At 35.4% G+C, this 22,260-nt stretch overlaps 1 protein-coding gene across 1 annotated transcript; it reads left to right on the forward strand.

Annotated features, from left to right (window-relative positions):
• Nucleotides 1-20,895: 20,895 nt before the first annotated feature.
• On the forward strand, nucleotides 20,896-21,417 carry LOC109135205 (uncharacterized mitochondrial protein AtMg00860-like). Its single transcript, XM_019249918.2, has one exon. The coding sequence runs from the start codon at nucleotides 20,896-20,898 to the stop codon at nucleotides 21,415-21,417; it is 522 nt and encodes a 173-aa protein (XP_019105463.2).
• Nucleotides 21,418-22,260: the final 843 nt, after the last annotated feature.

Consider the following 22,260-nt stretch of genomic DNA (forward strand, 5'->3'; position numbering starts at 1 on the left):
AATTGTGAGACATGCTGCCACAAGTGTCAAGACTACTAGCAATGAGAAACTGGAAGCCTTGAGGAAGGAATTTGAGGATTCCAGAGGAGCTACCACAAGGACTACCACCCTTGAGAGGCATAGAGCATGCCATAGACCTTGTACCTGGCACACCATTGCTAAATAAACATGCTTATAGGTGTGATCCAGTGGCTTCAAGGGAGTTGCAATGCCAAATTGAGAACTTGATTGACAAGGGATATGTAAGGGAGAGCATGAGTCCATGTGCTATGCCAGCTTTACTAGTTCCTAAGAAAGATGGCACATGGGGAATGTGCATTGATAGTAGGGCAGTGAACAACATCACAGTCAAGTATAGGTTCCATATGCCTAGATTGGAGGACATGTTGGACGAATTACATGGAGCCTCAATCTTTTCTAAGATTAATCTTCGAAGTGACTACCACCAAATGAGGACTAGAGAAGGTGATGAATGGAAAACAACATTCAAAACCAAGCAAGGATTGTATGAGTGGATGGTGATGCCTATTGGCTTATGCAATGCGCCAAGCTCATTCATGAGGTTGATGAATGAGGTACTTCGTCCTTTCCTTAACAAATTTGTGGTTGTTTACTTAAATGATATACTTATATATGGCCATGTGTAGAAGAACACTTGTTGCATTTACGTAGCTTATTCATGAAGCTTAGAGAGCAATAACTCTATGGTAAGTTGGAGAAGTGTGAGTTTTTAGTACCTAGAGTGGTGTTTTTGGGGTATATTGTTTCACAAGGAGGAGTTCATGTTGATCCTGAGAAGGTGAAGGCTATTTTTCTTGGATAGCACCCAAGAATGTCTCTGAGTGTAGAAGCTTTCATGGACTAGCATCATTTTACAGGAGGTTTATTCGAAACTTTTCTTCTATCAGGGCACCTATCACAGAGGTATTGAAGAAGGGAGAGTTTACTTGGACTTCCTTAGCATATCAAGCCTTCAAAGATGTCAAAGGTAAGCTTTGTTGTGCTCCTATTTAGCAATCCCAGATTTCCACAAGTTGTTTGAGGTGGAATGTGATGCAAGTGGTGTAGGTATTGGTGTTGTTCTCTTACAAGAGAAATCTCGAATTTCCTATTTTAGTGAGAAATTGAGTGGTGCTAAGCTCAATTATTCTAACTATGATAGAGAATTATATGCTATCGTACGTGCCTTGGATCATTGGTCACACTACTTGAGACCAAAACCTTTCATACTTCATTCTGATCATGAAGCTTTGAAGTACATCCACGGACAAGAAAAGCTCAATCATAGACATGCTAAATGGGTGGAGTTTCTCCAACCTTTCACATTTTCCTCAAGATACAAGCAAGGTAAGTCTAATATCGTGGCAAATGCACTATCTAGGCGTTCCTACTTGTTGACAATTGTGGATGCACAAGTGTTAGGGTTTGAACACTTGAAGGAGTTATATAGGGAAGATGTTGATTTTGTGGATAAGCTAGCTCATCCAAAAGGTCTATATGTGGTTCATGAGGGTTTTCTATTAAAAGGAAACAAGTTTTGTGTGCGTAAGTGTGGCATGAGTGGCCGCCTTGTTAAGGAGATGCATAGTGGAGGTGTGGCTGGTCATTTTAGAGTGGACAAGACTCTTGATACTCTTAAAGAGAACTTCTATTGGCCACACATGATCAAAGATGTTCACTTGGTAGTTACACATTGTGCAACTTGTCAAAAGGCCAAGAGTACAGTTCATAAAGGTCTTTGTACACCTTTACCAGTGCCTAATCAACATTGGAATAGTGTGAGCATGGATTTCATAGTAAGATTGCCTCGTACTCAAAGAGGGAAGGATGCCATAATGGTGGTTGTGGATCGTTTCTCTAAGATGGCTCACTTTGTTCCTATGCATAAGACTGATGATGCGACACATGTAGCTAACTTATACTTTCAAGAGATCATTAGGCTACATGGTATTCCAAGGAGCATTGTATCTGATAGGGATTCTAGATTCCTAAGTCAATTTTGGAGGTGTTTGTGGCGCATGGTTGGTACTAAGTTGCTCTTTAGTACTAGTCATCATCCTCAAACAGATGGTCAAATTGAGGTAACCAATCGAACTTTGGGGTCTTTATTAAGAGGCTTGGTAAGTAAGACACAAAATGATTGGGACATCAAGCTAGCTCATGCAGAGTTTGCTTATAATAGAGCACACGCATCTACCACACACTACTACAAAAAAGGGCAAACATAACACCCCTAAATTAACTCTTATTTAAGCAACCGTTATGTAAAGTCTAAATTTAACGTTTTAACTGTAGAACTATTATCTTAGGTTGTATTGATAATATATTATTTAACACTTATCTTAATATGTGTTATCTTTGCTATGAAAATATTATGAGTGATGCTTTAATTTTTTTTTTTATGAGAATATAAAAACTGTTATCTTTGCTTTATTATTAATAAATAATAAATCTGTCAAAATAATCAAATTTAAAAAAAAACTTTCATGGCTAAAAACTAGGAGCACTAAGTACGTAATCTTGCATTTTTGCTCTAAACAACCGTTTTCAAGTTCTAAGTTGTATGCATAAACCCTTCTTCTTCCGTATACGAACGGTTCTTGAATTACTTGGAATTTTAGGCAGACAAAATTCCACCGGGAAAGCGAGCATCATCACTTACTACCTCCGGCTCTCATCTCCGACGACGTTCCACCCACCACACCTCAATTCCATTGCAGCCGACAACGTGGGAAATTCATCACAATTCGCAATTTCAATCTACCTAGCAAATCGTTTTGGGAGAACCGACTGCTACATCACAATTCGCAATCTCATTACAGGTAATTCTTAGTTTTCAAGTTGTAATTTTCACAATCAGTTTCCCTTTTCCCCCATTTTCTAGCTTTCTAGTCAGGTTCTTTTGGTAGGTTAATTTGGCTGTGGGACAAAAACCTTTTATCAATTGGAACCCCCTTACAACTCGTCCCTCCTTCCGATTTTTCTAGGGTTGTTCTTTCTACTTCTTTATTCCTCAAATTAAGGTTCCAATTATTAAACCCCCGATTTTTCAATTCTCAAATTTCTACTTTATTTTCTTTGATCGCGATTTTGTATTTCGATTTTGATCTCGATTTCAGATTCATTCATAGAATTTAGATATATCAATTATCATCGCATAATTAGGGTTTTTTTCTTCTTTAATTTGCCGAATTTCAGCTTGATTCTGAATAAATTACAGAGTTTTTGTTGAGTTAGATGGGGACTGCGGAGGGATTGGTGATGCAGTTTGGAGTGACGAAGCCGATTTCCATGGCGGGACCTGCTGCTGCGGATTTGAAGAGAACTCGTGAACTGGAGAAGGTTTTTTTTTTTTTTGATTCTTGATCATCTTTTTCAAGTTATTGCACTTTATACTTCTTGATTTTGATCATCATCAGGCTTGAAACTGAAAGACAAAAACCTTTTATTGGTCATAAGTATTTTGCTTGCTCAAGGTGAGGCCTTTTTTGCTGGGAGTTTTTTTTTTATCAGTTTTAATTGAGTTACTTAGTTTTTTGAAGAACTGCAAAATGGTTCTATCTATTAGCTCCTAAATGCTGTAAAACCTATGGGTACTCTAACTCAAGACTCAAGTACTCATGTCAGAGACACGTATGTCGTCCTTTGACGTGTAGGCAATCCACCCTGGTTATGGATTTTTGTCAGAAAATGCTGAGTTTGCTCAACAGTGTGAAGACGAAGGTCTTTCTTTGTAGGGCCTTCAGCATCTGCAATACGGGATATGGGCGACAAAAGGTAAAAACAAGGGCTGCCTTATTCCCATGTTCTCCAATGTAACTTTATTTGTGTATTCAAGAGTTATAAGTGTACCTCATAAAGGGATTGTTTCAACCAGAAGTTGCACCGACCTGTATACGAAGACTAGTGAAATGAACTCTACAAGCTTCATGACTCGTTAATAGCAGTATACTAACCACTCTAATCTTAAAAGCAACGCAATTTAGCTACCAACCATCAGAAACAAAACTAGTAGTGGAGTAGAAGTATACTAACCACTCTAATCTTAAAAGCAACGCAATTATATACTAGTTGTAGGTCAGTCTGTAATCTATTCATACCGTATCGTAATCCCATCTACAATAATTAATATGCTAATTACCCTACTGCCAAAAATGAAACCTCCATCATAATCCTATTTGCATGAGAAATATACAGAAAGAATGGGAAATAAATTGGAAAGCTTAGTGGGAGCAATGAAGTCTAAGGTAAAAGCACTCAAAAGATTAAGTAATCTTCATCTTTATCGTCGAAAAAGAAGAAGAACATGTATGGTAATTACATGAAGATGGAAAAAAGTGGTAGTGTTAAGGTGGCATTTCGCAGTAAGAAAGGTTGAAAACTCATTGATAAGACCTTAGAAGAGGCTGATATCCCTGGCAAAAGTAGCATCTGATCTCTTGATCTATTATGTGTTGAAGCCTTTGATTTGCATGCATAGTAGTCTATTATGTACGTACTATATCAAACAACTTTCATGTATGATTTGCCTTGTTTCTACTACATAAGTTTTTTTAGGAGCGGGCTGACCACATTACAAATATAGCCAAATTATTTTAGACAGCAAGTATCTTCATAATTATCGTTAAATGTGATTACACATTTACACATAGGAAACATATGATATATATCTATGTTACTTCGATATCTTCATCTACCTCAAAAACCGGGTGTCGCGTCGTGTTGTGTCTGACATGGCACTTCATTTGGATACTTTATTTTAAATTAAAAACTTGTCTTTGTTCTACAAAATAGCCGAGTCGGACACTTGGACCCTTGTATCTGAGGAGACACTCAATCCGTGTCTGTGCAACATAGATATATAACTTATTGTTACTTCATTTTCCTCCTGTTTTTATTTGGGTAGCATTCTATTTAATAGACCCATGCCCATCCCTAATTCAAGATCGATCATTTTCTTATGATTTTTGAACCCAATGAGGTTTTTAATTTGTGTATTCAAGATCATTTTCTTATGATTTTTTGACCCCAATGAGGTCTTTAAAATTGTCAATGTGTACAATTTTGTTGTGGCTTGATGTGCTTGTTAGTTGGAGACTATTAATATTTGATTAATTGACCTTTCATTTGGCTTATAGTGCATCAAAGAGGATAATGGGTGAAGCATCTAGTGCCCCTCTAGTGCCTGGTTATCATGGTAATTATATTTGATGTCTTCGCATATTCTCCTTTTACTGCACTCTTTGAGATGATCTGTTTTCATCCGCTTCCTTATTTAAAATAGACCTCTGGCTATGAATGCGAATGTGATATTCATTTATTTATATTCTCAGGTTTTACGAGAAGAAGAATTTGCTCCAGTAAAAAACGCAAATGGGGCTAATTAATTTTGACACACCTGATAGTGTGGGGCTGCTTGTTCTTCGCTTTCATGCTCGATGGGTGATTGCTGCTGGCTTCCTAACCCATTCTGTGCCTTTATATTCTACTAGTAAGTGTAGCTATATTTATTTCTTTAAAAAAATCAAAAATTTCCTTGAAAGTGATGCTAGAGGAGAAAAGCTCCTCATTTCATTGGTTTGAAAACTACCTCTCCCAATATCATCCACGTACACGTAGCATTCAAAGTGGTTTGTGCTCTTTCTTGGGTAAGTGTAGAGTCGCTAATTTGAAGCTACCGATATTTTAAAAGCGAGAGATACGTTCCTGCCAGCACTTATATGTATGAGTAACGATAGGTTTTTGAAGGACTGACATATCAAAGCACAAATCTAAGAAGCATGTAGCTCTATATATCTTACCTAGGAGGTGAAAGAATACATATATCAATGTAAATAGAGGTACAATGGAAAGAAAGAAATATGTTTATACCTTGTTTAATACTGAGAATTTTCATAGCTGCTTAGATATCTTGTACTATTGCTAGGATCAACAATGTCGGGCCAGTTCAAAAAATTGGGGTAGTTCTGTTCAGGCAAGGTCCTCAATGGTCTAGACAAAGGAAATGTAGCACTTGACTGGCCCAAAATATAAGCTTGTCACCGTGAAAGCAAAATATTGTCATTCTGGTTATGTCAGGAATGCGATACCCAAACTTCTTTTTTCGCTTCAGAGGCATAAGTCCGAATGTATCATCATTATAATGTACCAACAAATGCGGTATACTACATACTTGCATTTGTTTCCTTTTAACTTGTGCATGAGTAATTATAAAGTTTAATTACGTTTCAAGTTTTTATATATGAATACTTATTTTGTGATTACCTTTATTGTAGTACTATCAAGGCATTGGTCAAACCTATTCTCAGGAGAAAATTGATGAACTTAGGGAGTTGTGGATTACATACGTTGGAGTCTTGGAGATCAACACGGAGCACAAATGATGAATGAGTTCTAACTTTCCGCCTAATTTTTTTTTTACCTTAATCCACTTTTGGACATACATTATATTTTTGGATTTGGATATTGATATCATGTGGATGTGGCTATAGGCTATATTTGATCTTGTTTACGATTTAGATTAATATTGATATGTATATATAGTAGTTTTTTTTAGATGTTTAGAATTATGAATATTAGTTGAATTATTTTATGATATAAAGAATTTTGGAAGTTTGGAATATCATATTCAATTTATTGGTTGTAAGATTTTATGGGTTGAGGATTAATTATCCAACAGATATAGGTATTGTACTGTCATGTAAAAAAAAGGAAATGTACTATACGACATTATTGTGCTGCTTGTTGCACGCCTATGGCCAATATATACATGAAATGATAATTTGATTATTTTTTTTTAAAAATATCATAGATAACAGTTATAGGTTATATATGTTATATATATTATAGGAAAACATAATAGTTATTCAAGATAAGTGTTAAATTTTCCTTCTTTTAGTTTGTCATATAAATAGCAAAGATAACACTTATTTACAAAATGTGTTATCTAGTGACATAACGTGTATTATAAATGACTGTTATGTTTTCTCTGGCAAACATAACACTTTCATCAGGTGTTATGTTTACTTTACATTACATGGACTTGGATAACACCTCAAAACTGTTATGTAAAGCCTTATTTAACAGTTATGTTTGCCCTTTTTTGTAGTAGTGACATCCCATTCTCCATTTGAGGTAGTATATAGTGTTGATCCTTTGCTTCCTTTGTTGCTATGCCTAAGCATGATATACATACGGATGCAAAGAAGAGGTTGGAAGCATTCAACAGGACTTGTGAGCAAGTGAAGGCTAGGATTGGGAAGATGAACATCTAATACAGGACAAGAACTAACAAAGGGCGCAAGCAGCATAGATTCAAAGTTGGTGATCTTGTGGATACATTTGAAGAAGGAAAGATTCCCTAGCAAAAGGAAGAACAAGCTAATGCCTCGAGCAGATAGTCCATTTGAGGTGATTGGAGTCATTGGAGATAGTGCTTATAAGATAGACTTACTAGACGAGTTTGGAAATGTAAGTGCTACCTTCAATGTAGGTGATTTTGTCTCCTTACTATGATGATGAGAATTTGAGGGCAAATTCTTTTGTGGAGGGGAGAATGATGTGGATGCAAAGGCATGTTCTACATGAGCCTATTGACTTGGTCATGGATACTCTAGGGTTCGAACTCAAGGGAAAGAATCATGTCTTGGCATGTGTGGTGACTTGGCTCATGGAAGATGGCGTAGGAATGGAGTTAATAAGGAGTCCTAGTTCTATTAGGATATGTTCTTGCTTGATACATAGAATCCTAGTTCTTATAGGACTGCTATATATATATATATATATATATATATATATATATATATATATATATATATATATACATGTATATATATATATATATATATACATGTATATATATATATATATATATACATGTATATATATATATATATATACATGTATATATATATATATATATACATGTATATATATATATATATACATGTATATATATATATAATACATGTATAGATATATATATATACATGTATATATATATATATACATGTATATATATATATATACATGTATATATATATATATATATGTATATATATATATATGTATTATATATATGTATGTATATATATGTGTAATATATATATTATAATATATATATATATATATATAATATATATATATATACATACATATATATATAGTAGATAGATTTTATAGTTTAATTAGGATAAACAGGTGATAAACATGTAATAGTACACGTGTGGTTAGGAGATAGAATTAGCTTAATTCTTATCTTGTTATTAGCTTAATTCTTATCTTGTTTAGTTATGTTTATCCTAGTCGAATTGCAGTCTATATATAGGGCTTACCATTCATTAACAAAACTTAGATTTTGCTTTGTGTTTAATACTTGTGATTATTGTTTTGCTTGATACATAAACTAATCAAACCATTAAAGACTTTTCAGGAGTGTTAAGTTTTTAGTGTTAAACATCTTAATTTCAAGAGTGTTATTAAGAGTGTTTAGATTCTTGCTTCAAGTTTAAGGAGTGATCTTGAACCAAGAAATATCCTTGTTTGAACTAGATCATTGATTCATTCGATTTCTTGGAGTTAATCTCTCCAAGATTCATATTCATACTTGATTATTAAGCTTATTGGTTTAGTAATCATATCAATGGTTTTTCAAAGAGAATGGCAGTGAAACTTTTGTCTAAGTTTAAAATATAAAAATAAAAGTTGAATATAAAATTTAGTTTAACTTGGTTAAGTTAGTTTTATGCGACTAATTTAAATTATATATATTAAATATTTTGTGAAGTATGTCTTTTGTTGCCATCTTCAAAAAGGTGGAAATTGTTGACCCTAAGTTTTGAAGATGACTCAACAACAAAAGACATACTTGTATTATTTCATGTGTGATGTTGCTAGGTTATTCATTGAAGAACAAAGACATCACTTGATCGAATATTAAAGAAAGGAGAATTAATCAAGATCGAAATGAAGATGTTCCTAAGATGAAGAATCAAGCTTGGAATGAAGATTAGAATACGTTAGTTTAAACAGTTGAAAGAATTAAGGAATTTTAGAAAAGTTTGTGCGCTTCTGCCCCTTTGGTTTTCTCTCTGCGGAACTTTTACGTAGGAAGCCTGGCAAGGAAGTCCAAGGTAAAACAGAAGGGAACTCAGGCAAACTTGACTATGGAGAAAGGGAAGGGTCCATCGGATTCTCAAGCAAAAAAAGTACGACTAGTTAATGAAGTTATGGGTATTGAAGAACTGGACATTGAAGAAGATGAAGTGGAGGAGGTTATGGAAGAAATTTTATCTCCTAGATCCTCGCTGAAATCGTTACAGCAACAATCGATGGTAAGGAACAATTTCTCTGATTGGTTGGAGACCATTAAGAAATCTGGAGAGAAGATTGATACTGACTAGAATCGTTGATTTGAAGGTAAAACTGACCCTGTTCCGATTTTATTTTCCCCTGAAAATGAAAATGCCAATGTTGTGAAAATAGAAATGGATGACATTCAACAGGAGATTGATTTTTGGAACTCAGCCATATATTGTTTTGTTTTTGGTGCAAACCCCCCTCTTCATGTTATGGATGGATTTTTCCGGAGGATATGGAGGAACATGGGAATAGATAAGATAGCATTGGCAAAGAAAGGAGTATATGTAGTTAGGTTTACTACAATGGAGAAGAGAGATCATATTCTAGCAAGGAATGTACTTTTTTTTATATGAAGCCTATGGTAGTGAAGCCATGGAATGCTGAAGTAGATATGTGTAAGGAGGATGTTAATGTCTTGCCTATCAGGATTCAGCTTCAGCTAGATTTCAAATATTAGGGGGAATCTTGTCTGGAGAAGATTGTAAAACCAATAGGTAAACTAGTAAAACTGGATCAAGCTACAAAGGGAAGAGATAAATTGGTGTATTCTAGAGTAATGCTATAAATGACAACTGGGTAAGATTTTCCTGGGAGTGTTCACTTCATATATGAAAGAAATCAGAAGATGGAGGTGCCCATTCATTATGAATGGAAACCAACCTATTGTGAAGCATGTAAGATGATGGGGGATGAGGTGAGTCAGTGTACCAGGCCTCTAGTTAAACAAGTTTGGAGGAAAAGGATGGCACCTGTAGAGGCTGAGGATAATGTAAATAGGGGTGAATCATCTAGGCACCAGGAGTTTGAACTAGCTAAAAAATCTGTAAGAAGAAGTTTGGCTAGTAAGGAAGGTGTTGAAACTCATAATTCATTTACAGTTCTAGAAGCTGTGAATGAAGAGAGAAATGCGGAGGAAGAGGTTCCGGCAGAGAATGAGGAACATGGACAAGGAGTGGATAATGAAAAAGGTAAAGCAGTGCTGGTGGGACAAGTTGAGTGTGTCTCAGGGGGAATGTTAGGAGGTGGTAGACCTCCTGAAGAGAATGGATAAGATTTAATATGGAATGTCAGGGGCCTCAACAGCCAACAGAAGAAAAAGGATGTTAAGTTGATTCTTAATAGCCAGAATGTTGGTTTGGTTGGGCTCCTGGAAACGAAGGTAAAAGCTCACAATATGGGTGAGGTTTACCTTTGTTTGTTCAAGGGGTGGTGTTTCACTTCAAATTCTGCTTTTCATAAAGGTGGAAGAATTGTCCAGGCTTGGAATCCAAGTAGTTTTCAGGTTACTATTCTCATGTGCACAAGTTAGATGATACATTGTATGGTAAACCTGTGGGTGGCCAGTATAGTTTTCTGAGTACAGTAGTTTATGCAAGTAATGATGCAAAAGAAAGAGATAAGGTGTGGCAGGAGTTGGAGAGCTTGGCTGATAGAATAAAATTACCATGGGTAGTTGCTGGAGATTAGAATTGTGTTCTTAATCCTGATGAGAGAATAGGGGCCAGTGTTAGGCATCAAAAGATTGAGAGGCTCCACAGGTGTGTTAGTAGATGCAAATTACATGACATGGCTAGTAATAGGAATAGGTTCACATGGAACAACAAATAGTATGGTGAAAGTCGTGTGTTCTGTAAACTAGATAGAGCAATGGTGAACCAGAATTGGTCTGAGATTTTCCCTACAGTTGTGACTCATTTCCTCCCAGAAGGACAGTTTGATCATTGTCCCATTGTGATAATGGTGTATCCTTCCTTGGTGATTGGGAAACACCCATTTAAATACTTTAGGATGTGGAGTTTTGCACCTAATTTCACTGAGTTGGTGAGAAGGAACTGGGGAATTGTAGTCCAAGGAACATTAATGTTCAAAGTGGTTCAGAAATTGAAGCATCTTAAGCAAGCTCCGAAGAAACTTAATGTAGATAGCTTCTCGGATATTCAATGCCAAGATAGGGCAGCTTATTCGAAGATGCTAGCATGTCAAGAAGAATTACAAAGGATGCCTCAGGATATAGAGGCTAGGAATGAAGAACTTCAAGCATGCTTAAGCTACAGGAGAATCCATAAAAGTTATCAGACCTTCTTAGCTCAAAAAGCAAAAATGCAATGGTGCAAAGATGGTGATGAAAACACAACCTTGTTCCACCAATCCATCAAGGCTAGAAAGATGAAGAATACAATATATGCTATTCATGATATGAATGGGCAGTGGCAAGAAAATCTACAGGATGTCAATCAAGCTTTTTTGACATACTATAAACGGTTGTTAGGCTCTACTTTGAGGCATAGAACAAAGGTGAAGAGAGTGGTGATGGATAAGGGGCCAATACTGTCAAGGGATCACATTCGGCTATTAGAAAGAGCTTACATAGCCTAAGAGGTTAAGGAGGCTCTATTTTCTATCCCAGGAGACAAGAGTCCAGGTCCAGATGGATATGGGGCTCATTTCTTTCGAGATACATGGGAGATAGTTGGAGATGAAGTCACTCAGACCATTCTTGATGTGGTTCAAAATGGTAAGCTTTTAACTGAATTGAATGCTACTGTCTTAACTCTTATTCCTAAGGTGAATTGTCCTAGCTCAGTGACTGAATTCAGACCTATAGCATGATGTAATACAATGTATAAGTGTATTACAAAGATGATATGCAACAGATTAAGCGTGATTTTACTTGACATCATAGCAGATAACCAGGGGGGTTTTGTAAGGAGAGATACATTGCACATAATATCATGGTTTATCATGATCTAGTTAGAAACTATGGTAGAAAGAATGTAAAACCTAGTTGTATCATGAAACTAGATCTAAAGAAAGCATATGACACTATTGAATGGGAATTTATGGAAGAAATGTTAACTACTTGAAGTTCCCAGAAAAGTGTACGAAGCTAATTATGACTTGTGTAAGGACCCTTAAATTCTCTTTAAAGGTGAATGGAGCTCTTCATGGGTATTTTAGCTCTAAAAGAGGATTAAGACAGGGTATCCTATCTCACCTCTTTTATTTGTGATATGTATGGAATACCTCACAAGGATTATGAGATGTCTGGAAGGGCATTCTTCCTTCAATTTTCATCCCAGATGTAACCAAAGTCAACTAACTCATATGGCTTTTGCTGATGATATATATCATTCTATGTTGTGCTGGTCAATTCCCTGCAATATATACAATGCTCAAGGCCTTTAAGCTGGTTTCAGCTACATCAGGTCTGCAAATCAGTGAAGCCAAATCAAGTTTTTACATAGCTGGAGTGAAGCAAGAGATCATTCAAAGAGTAAAAGAAGTGTCAGGCTTTGCTCATAATAATCTTCCTTTCAGGTACCTTGGAGTACCAGTGTGTGCAAGGAAGATTAAGGTTGCTGAGTGCACTGGTATTATTGATAAGATGTGCTCTAGGATTAGAGTTTGGAGTAGCAGGAATATGTCCTACATGGCAAGAGTAGATTTGATTAACTCAGTCCTTCTTAGCATTCATCAGTACTGGGCTCAATTGTTCATTATACCTCTAACTATTTTGTATGAAATTGAGATAATATGTAGAGCATTTCTCTAGACATGTGAATATAGTAGCAACAAAGCTGGTAATATGGCTTGGGAGAAAGTGTGCTCTCCTAAATAAGCAGGGGGTCTGGGCATCAGACAGATAAGGGTATGGAATAGGGCAGCTGTTGCTAAGTATGTGTGGGCTATTACTACGAAGTAGGACAATTTATGGGTTAAGTGGATTCATGAGGTGTACATCAAGGATGCTCAATGGTGGGAGTATGAACCTCCCTCAGACTGCTGTTGGTACTGGAAACAAATCTGTAAAGCCAAGACTCTTTTGAAGCTGCATTACAGTGAACAAGATTTGATGAATATGCAGAAGTACAAGGTGCAGGAAGTTTACAAGAAAATGCTTGGAGATTACAATGCGATTCAATGGGACAAGCTCATATGGAATAGATTGTCCATTCCAAAGCACAGGATAATTAGCTGGCTTGTGATGAATGGGAGATTGAGAACAACTGATGTTTTAGTCAAGATAGGTGCGGTTGATTCAAACCCATGTAGTTTGTGTGAGAATGGACTTGAATCACATGAGCATCTATTTTTTTCAATGTGCTTATTCAATAAAGTGCTTGGAAATGGTGAAGAGTTGGCTGAAGGTCTCTGCAACTCATAAAACCTATCAAAGACAGATGCTTTATATTCAGAGAAGTAGAAGATCAGGGATCCAGAAGAAGTTCATGGCTGCTGTGTTCAGTGGTTTGGTTTTTCAAATTTGGTGGGTGAGGAATGAAGCCATATGGAATCAGGCTGTCTGGAGACCAGAAGTAATATTCCAAAAAATGAAGCAGCTTGTACAGCAAAGAATTAAAATGGTTCTTTCAAAGAAACTCGGCTCTAGAGATCAAATTTGGATAAATAGTAAGCTGGAAAATGTATAGAAACTTGTTTGTGCTCAGCTTTTCAGTTAATGAAGGGGCCAACCTAGTTGGGCTGTTTATTGCTGAAGTTGTTCTTAGGTTGTAAATCTGTTTTGGTGTTATATTACTTATCTTACTTTGCAAAAAAAAAAAAGATTAGAATACGTTAGGGTGTAGTATGTTCTTCACGTTAAGGTTGACTAAAGGTATAAGATGTTTGGTGTTGAATTCTCAAAGGAAATTAGTTATGTTCCCATGACAGGAACAGATACTGGAACAGCTTAGGAACTTCAGTTGGGAACTGAATTAAAAACTAAATTAGAAACACCTCAACCTAATAAATGTTAAGCGCCTAACACCTGTTAAGCGTTTAAAAGGAATTTAGGAGCCCTAGTTTAATTAGGCTAAGATCCACTATTTTAGGATAAGTAAGGAAAATATTTTTAATTCGTTTATAATGCATATGATGACATCACAACACAGGTCTTAATTGACCAATGCTGTTGTTGGAAGCTTCTTATTTAATTTTTTGCCCTCGACGTTTCCTTAATGATTCAATATGGTGAACTGATAAATTTTATGACAACTTGGAAGAGGATGTTTATGACAAGTAGTTACAAAGATGTCCTTAAGCCCCTTTTGATTTTTTCTTGTCGAGTTTGTATATATGAAAATTACAAAATATAGATATACTAGTTCTAATTATAGTTCTCTTAATTAATTTGTAATACTTTTCTAGGATTCCTAGCACTTATTCGCAAAAGATGATTGACGAGCTAATAGATATGTGGGTGAAATATTCAAACAATCAAACACGAGATGATGGAGATTGAAGACAATGTTCAAGTTTCAATTTTACATATTATTTGCTTAAGTTAGAATTTTAATTTTAGTGGATATCATTAGATTATAGAAATTTTATTTTGAAGACATTAATTATTGGAAGAAATTGATGCTTTGACTAGTGAAATTGATTGTGTAAGTAAATTAAATGTAACAAATATTTTTTGAACAATATTAATAAAGTAAGCAGAAATTTTTGTTTCATAATATTATTATTGTGGCTATTTATAAATTTGTTTTTTTAAAAACAGTATATACAAGGAACCGCGAATACTGGAGAAGATAATGTATGTGCCTATATTGTAACATTTTAATTAAAAAAACATGTAATAGACCTAAGAAACTAGTTGTGGTTAATAACTGATTTCAAAGGGTAAGGTAAGGATATTGGTTATAAATGTTAACAGGTCTCCTAACCTGACCCTAAGTTTTGAAGATGACTTAACCACAAAAGACATACTTGTATTATTTCATGTGTGATGTTGCTAGGTTATTCATTGAAGAACAAAGACAATACTTGATCGAAGATTAAAGACAGAAGAATTAATCAAGATCGAAGTGAAGATGTTCCTAAGATGAAGAATCAAGCTTGAAATAAAGATTAGAATACATTAGGGTGTATTATACTCTTCATGTTAAGGTTGAGTAAAGGTATAAGATGTTTGGTGTTGAATTCTCAAAGGAACTAAAATTTATCCCCATGACAGGAACAGATGGTGGCACAGCTTAGGAACTTCAGTTGGGAACTAACTTAGAAACGAAATTAGGAACACCTGAACCTAATAAATGTTAAGCGCCTAAGTATTGTTAATCGTTTAAAAGGAATTTAGGAGCCCTAGTTTAATTAGGCTAAGATCCCCTATTTTAGGGAATTAGTTAGGAAAAGATTTTAATTCATTTATTTTAATTCGAAAATAAACAAAAAGATATTATTTTATTTTTTAAAATCTTATGTTTCCTATTTTAAATAACATGGTTTTATTTTTCAAATAAAATCAGATTTTCTTTTCGAGCATATTTAAAATAAATAGAAATTTATTTTTCCTAAATTAGATTATTTTTTTAATTATTTAATTATTCCCTAAGTAACCACTTATCACGTAATTTGCATTGTTACACGTTCTAAGTGAGTTAGTGGGTTAGCTTCTTAGTTCCCAAGTAAAGTTAATTAGTGGAGATCACGGGGTTAGTGGATTAATTAATGGAAAATTAATAAATCAAAGCTACTTATTCTATAAATAGGCGTCTAATCCAAGATTAATTTGTGTCTGACATAGCATAAAATCCTAAGTAGTCTAAAGTGTCAGTGCCGTGTTCCCAAGAGAATTCATACTTACAATATGTTGTTTTTACTCTTCCATTGTTATCAGAAATTGTATTCGTTTGTTTAATGGGTTTGAGTGAACTCATGTTAGTGTGAGAAAGCTTTGAGTGAAGCAAGAGAAAGGGAAAGAGAAAGTAACTTCGCGTGAAGTTTGAAGGAACAACAGTTAGAGGGAACCGTGTTGGGAACTTGAGTAGTTTAGGAACTCAGGTTGAGGCTCTAGAGAATTAATAGGTTTGTAACAGAGTTGTTGGCCTACTATAGTAGAAAGTTTGAGTTAAAATCCCTTGTCGTCGAGGTTGTTTCTTCCTAATTGGGTCTAGGAAGTTTTTTCTTGCTAAAATCTCTTGTGTTTCCATTGTGTGTTCCCTAGCTAGCTTTTAATTTCGCAAAAAGTTATGCTTACTTATAGTGCTCATATTATACAACATATATGTACACTTATCTAAGAGACTGGTTTTACCTATCAACTGGTCTCTAAAAGAATCAAAGAAACCATATATTATAACCGGTCTCTTAACCTATGACACATGTGAGATGAAAACGTGTTGTAGTCCAGTTTCCTAGCTAGGTCGTTTTCAACCGGTTTTCTAGGCTTTTTTTGTAGTAGTGTAAAAAGAAAAGTGTGCAGACTAAAATGAAATGGAGGGAGTATAAAACTAGAATAGATAAGAAGAGAAAGAAGAGCCTTGAAGTAAGAGAGTATGGATTCTTCAAGGTTTTTGTGTGGAAAAGATAGCTTAAGGTATGGGGTATTTGTAGGAGTAGAATAGATAATACTTAACTTTCAAAATTAAATAGTTTGTAACCTCACCATAAATTAGGGAATTAAATCAAGATTTGTAACCTACACCTTAATTAAGGAGTTATGAAAAAAAATCAAACCCCCCCCCCCCCTAGCCACAATGGTGGCCATAACATGGCTTTAATATTTTTATTTTTTTCAAATATTCATTTTAAATGTTTTTTTTTTTTTTAAAGAAAACTTATTTAATAAAATTTTGACTAGGATAAAAGTTTGAATAATCCAGGTTGGCGTCATATTCCCGCCAAAATAATTTAAAATCAGTAAAATTACAAAAATACCCTTTGTTTAAAATATTTATTTTAAAAATCAAATATTTTAATTACCTAAATAAATACTTAAAATTATGGGGTATTACAAAATGTTCCTCTTGGCGACTTGATGCACACAAATATAACTTCACACAAAGGATAAAGGAGATTATAACCTTATGAGCATGAGCTGAATTCTGAAGACGAACCTGAACACATAGGAAAATTATGGCCCTGTTTGGTGATTAGAGTTTAGAGGTTAGAGTTTAGAGTTTGTGGTTAGATGATTACTATTTTGTTCAGAGGATTTGACTGTTGATTTAAATAATTGTTGTGTAAAGGTGTTTGGTAACACTTAGCTGATTGTTTAGAGTTTTGTACTTTTCAGAGCATGTAAAATGACATTTATGGACATATGTTTTTTTTTAAGCAAATTTTAGTATTAATTATGTGGATTGTTTTTTCTCTCTCCAAAACTCTCATGAAAAAGCTCCTCTACCCAGCTTTTTCAAAAGAGAGTTTTGATCAGAAGATTAGTGTCTAGTAGAAGGCATTTTCACAAACAGCTCGTGTACAATCAATCTTGGAAGCAAGGAATTGTGTTTTAATGGCGAAAATGGGTCTAAGAAAAGAAGAGCTCTGATACCATTGATACAGGATTCTAGTTGACTTCAACTATGAAAATAATAGAATAGGAGACAGAAAGAATAGAAAGAATTAGAGAGGGAGAAAGAAGAGGAGTTGTATTATTTTATGAATGAATCCTTACAGCAGTAGCTCTTTTGCTATTTATAGCTACAAATCTAGTAAAGATTTACAGAATTATAACAGACTTGAACTAACTCCAATTAACAAGAATTTGGCGCCAAAATTGAACAACAGTTTCTAACTAACTGTAATAGAATAACAATATCCTCTATTCTGTTAAACTGTAACATACAGTGGCATTTAATATTACATTGGTGTTGTAGAATCGCAAATATTCTCCTTGATGATAAGTTTGAGCCTCTAATCTCATATTGCAGTTTAGCATCTGTGCTCCAAAAACTCGAGTGATGCCGAGCTTATGGTGTAAGAATGATTTTTATTATCTCGTAAGCGATTTACTTGTCGATTTTTTTAGTGATATGTAGGTCGGTGTATTGGCATACTTAGGCGGTTGTTGTACCTTACAGGTTTCATGTGGGTATGGTACGTACTCCAAAACTCAAGTTAGGAACATATATAGTCTAGTAAAGTGATGTTTTCAATTTTGGGGTAGTCATGCTATAACTTCTTATTGAGAGGAAAGCCTATGACATGTTAATATTGGATCCAAGTTTTTCATAGTTTTCAGAAGTTTGACTCCATTGTTCCAAGATATGTCATTATCTACTTGACTTTAATATTGTATAATGTGACCCCGAGGAGAGCAATTCCTTGTATGGAGGGCAATCACTCAGCTTCATGACATAGATGCATTATCAAAGATGGTAGATCCTACAGAAATACACTTAATGGATCGTGTACATCCAAATCGTTATCCCATTTTGCGGATATAGGGGGTGTTTGGGAGATGAAGTTTTAGAGAGAGTTTAGAGGTTTGGAGAGAGTTTAGAGTTTTGACCAGTAAAAACTCTAACTTGGGTGTTTGGTGAGAGAGAGGATTAAAGAGAGTTTTGTATGGAAGAACAATTAAGAAGTATGGAGTAAATATTGGATGAACAATCTCAGAAACAAGAAGCCTAATCAAAATTGCTTGAAGAATCCATGGCTAGGATGTTGCAGGCCAATACTGAACTCATGAATGATAGAAGTGACAGAAGAACACCTGAGTCTCCGAGGTCTGAAACTGGGGAAAGAGGCTCAACAAGGCTTAGCTTATTGGGTATGTTCCTAAACTAAATTTCCTAAATTCGATGGCAGTAATGCTAGGTTGTGGATAAAGAAATGTAGTAAGTATTTTTCACTCTACAAGATTGCTGACGATCAGAAGGTAGACTTAGCATCATTGCATATGATTGACAAAGCTGTGTGTTGGGTAAAAAGTTACCTAGCTGTAAGAAAGGGTCTTGACTGGTCTGATTTTGTAATTGATGTTAACGCCAGATTTAAAGATGAGTCTAACAGAAATGTAGTTGAAATTTTTAACAAGTTACAGCAAGATGGATCCCTAGAAAAATACATTGATGATTTTGAAACATTAAAATTATTAATTATGCAAGATAATTATAATCTGCTTGATGCATACATGTTAGACAATCATAGGGGGTATGAAACCTGCTGTCAAACCCTTGGTAAAAGATTTCAAACCCACTTCCACAACCCAAGCAATTGAGTATGCTAGGTTATTAGAAGAATCTCTAAGCCTAAACTCCAAAAGATATCCTAAACACACATCTACCTTTACCTATTCTAAACCAATTCAAGCTACTCCATTATCTTCTCAACCACCTTTATTACCTAACCTGTTACCCTCTTCTGCTTCTTCTCTTCCACTTACAAAATTTAACCGAAGACAAAGAAATTCAAGGCATATTCCTGATGATGTAAAGGCTGATAAGATTGTCAAGGGTCTATGCTATTATTGTGATAAACCATTTGAGAAGGCTCATAGGTGTGATTTCAAGGAGCATCAACTGTTTACAGTTGAAATTCCTGGATCTTCTTCTGATACCGATGAAGATTCATCCATGCCAGCGATTTCACAAGGTACAGAACCCTGCATCTCAGTGCATGCTTTGTTAGAAAACCAAAGTTATAACACTATGAGGCTTACTAGAGTTCAGGGGGAAAGGACATTGCATATCTTAATGGATTCAGGGAGTACTCATAACTTCTTGGACTTATCCACAACAAAGAAACTGGGATGTAAGTTAGAATTCATCCCTTCTCAGACAGTGACTGTAGCAGATGGAAATAACTTTCAATGCCAGTATGTAGTGAAGAACTTTGAATGGGAAATGAATGGAAAACTTTTCATTACAGATGTGATGTTGATAGACTTGGGAAGTTGTGATATGGTACTTGGCGTTCAATGGTTAAGTACTGTAGGCACTGTATTTTGGGATTTTAAAAAGTTGATCATGGAGTTTACTTATGATGGTGTTCAGTTTGTATATAAGGGTCTCACTCCTAAGAAATTGGTTGTGACTACTGCCATTTCTAACAAGTCTCTGGAACATGCTGCACAATTATGCTTGATTCAGGTTAGGCAAGTGTGTCAAACTGGAGAGACACAGTTGCTACACCTAGAAACAATGCCTACACAAGCTCCATCACCTGAGTTACTTGCTTTGCAATAGAAATATGCTAGTGTCTTTGCTGATCTAGAGGAGTTACCACCTCTAAGGGGTGTTTTTGACCACAAAATTCCATTAATTGAAGGATCAACTGCAGTCACCATTCAACCCTATAGGTATCCATTGAAGTAGAGAGATGTTATAGAACAACTCATACAAAAATGCTGAATAGAGGTATTATTCAAAACAGCTCTAATCCATTTGCTTTTCCTGTTGTTTTGGTAGGAAAGAAAGATGGCACGTGGAGATTATGTGTTGACTATAGAGAATTGAATAATAGAACAGTGAAGAATAAATTTCCTATTCCTATTGTAGATGAATTAATAGATGAATTGTCTAGAGATGTTATGTTTAGCAAACTTGATCTGAGGGCTGGTTATCATCAGATGAGAGTTCATCCTGATGATGTGTTTAAAACTGCATTTAAAACACATACAGGACATTTTGAGTTCTTGGTAATGCCATTTGGCTTAACCAATGCCCCTGCATCTTTTGAAGGTTGGATGAATGACATTTCTAAACCTTTGTTAAGGAAGAGTGTGCTGGTGTTTTTTTATGATATTTTGGTCTACAGCCCTTCTAAGGGGGCTCATTGGACACATCTTCCTGAAGTTTTGAGTTAATGCAAAAGAATCAGTTGTTTGCTAAGGCACGTAAATGCTCTTTTGCTATCCCTAAGGTTGAGTACCTTAGTCACCTCATATCTGCCAAAGGAGTGGAAACAGATCCTAATAAAATTACTGCAGTCAGTTCTTGGCCTACTCCATCTTCAGTAAGAGAATTGAGGAGCTTCTTGGGGTTCGTTGGTTACTACAGGAAGTTTGTGAAGGGTTTTGCCTTGATGTCTAAACCTTTAACAGATTTGTTAAAGAAGGGAGCATGGGGATGGCATGATGAAGCTCAACAAGCCTTTGAGCAATTGAAAACTGCTCTCAATTCTGCACCTGTTCTAGCTATTCTTAACTTCACTCAGCCTTTTGTAGTAGAAACTGATGCATCCAAGTTAGGTATAGATGCAGTCCTGATGCAACAACATCACCCTATAGCTCTCTTGAGTAAAGCCTTAGGTCCAAAGTGTTATGGACATACCCAGGGAAAGGATCCCACATCGACCGTATGGGAGGTTGGTGTGTGGTTTATATAGGACAATGGGCTCTCCTCCTCTTGAGCTAGCTTTTGGGAAGTGCATCCCTATTATTCTATAACAAATGGTATCAGAGTCAAACCTCGTAGTGGTGGCCCACGGAGTGGTGGCCTTGAACCAGCCAGCCGTGACCAACATGGTCGTGACCAACAAGGATGTTGATTCTTATGGGGGGACGAATGTTATGTACTGACCCCGGGAAAGGATCCCACATCGACCGTATGAGAGATTGGTGTGTGGTTTATATAGGACAATGGGCTCTCCTCCTCCTAAGCTAGCTTTTGGGAAGTGCACTCCTATTGTTCTATAACACTTTATCATATCAAAATTTATAGAATGAGGTTGATGCCCGATGTAGATTTAAATAAATTCTTAGTATTTTTAAAAGTAGTTAACATGTCTCTTGTGTTGAAACACACCGTGTAAGATGAGAGAAGTACAAATAGCTCACGTTTTTAAATAAATCGAAGCACTTGCTAAGCAACAAAAGCATTTTTTTTGCACTAGTGCTAGGACTTCGAAGCCTCAGCTTCACCTCTATCCCACGTCCAACATATGTTTCCAAAAGAGTCTTCCTCTTTCCACTACAAGTCCAACAATGAACAACTATTAATTCCATGATATACAAGTCCAAATAACTTCTGACATAGTCAAACAAAACTATATAATTAACATGAACTATAAATATAAACTAATAGTCCAATCTAAAAATTACTCGGTACACCATACATTATGAGGAAGCAATGATGAACGCTCTTCTATTCGACCCAAATATCCCGTAATTTATCATTCACTCTTGGACAATACAACAAAGCTCACCAAAAATAAAGAATCTGCAATATA

This window comes from Beta vulgaris, chromosome 6 (genome assembly GCF_026745355.1).
Source record: "Beta vulgaris subsp. vulgaris cultivar EL10 chromosome 6, EL10.2, whole genome shotgun sequence".
Lineage (NCBI taxonomy): Eukaryota > Viridiplantae > Streptophyta > Magnoliopsida > Caryophyllales > Amaranthaceae > Beta > Beta vulgaris.

Coding starts and splice junctions, on each gene's coding strand:
- LOC109135205 (XM_019249918.2), top strand. CDS start 20,896: ATGCAAAAGAATCAGTTGTTTGCTAAGGCACGTAAATGCTCTTTTGCT.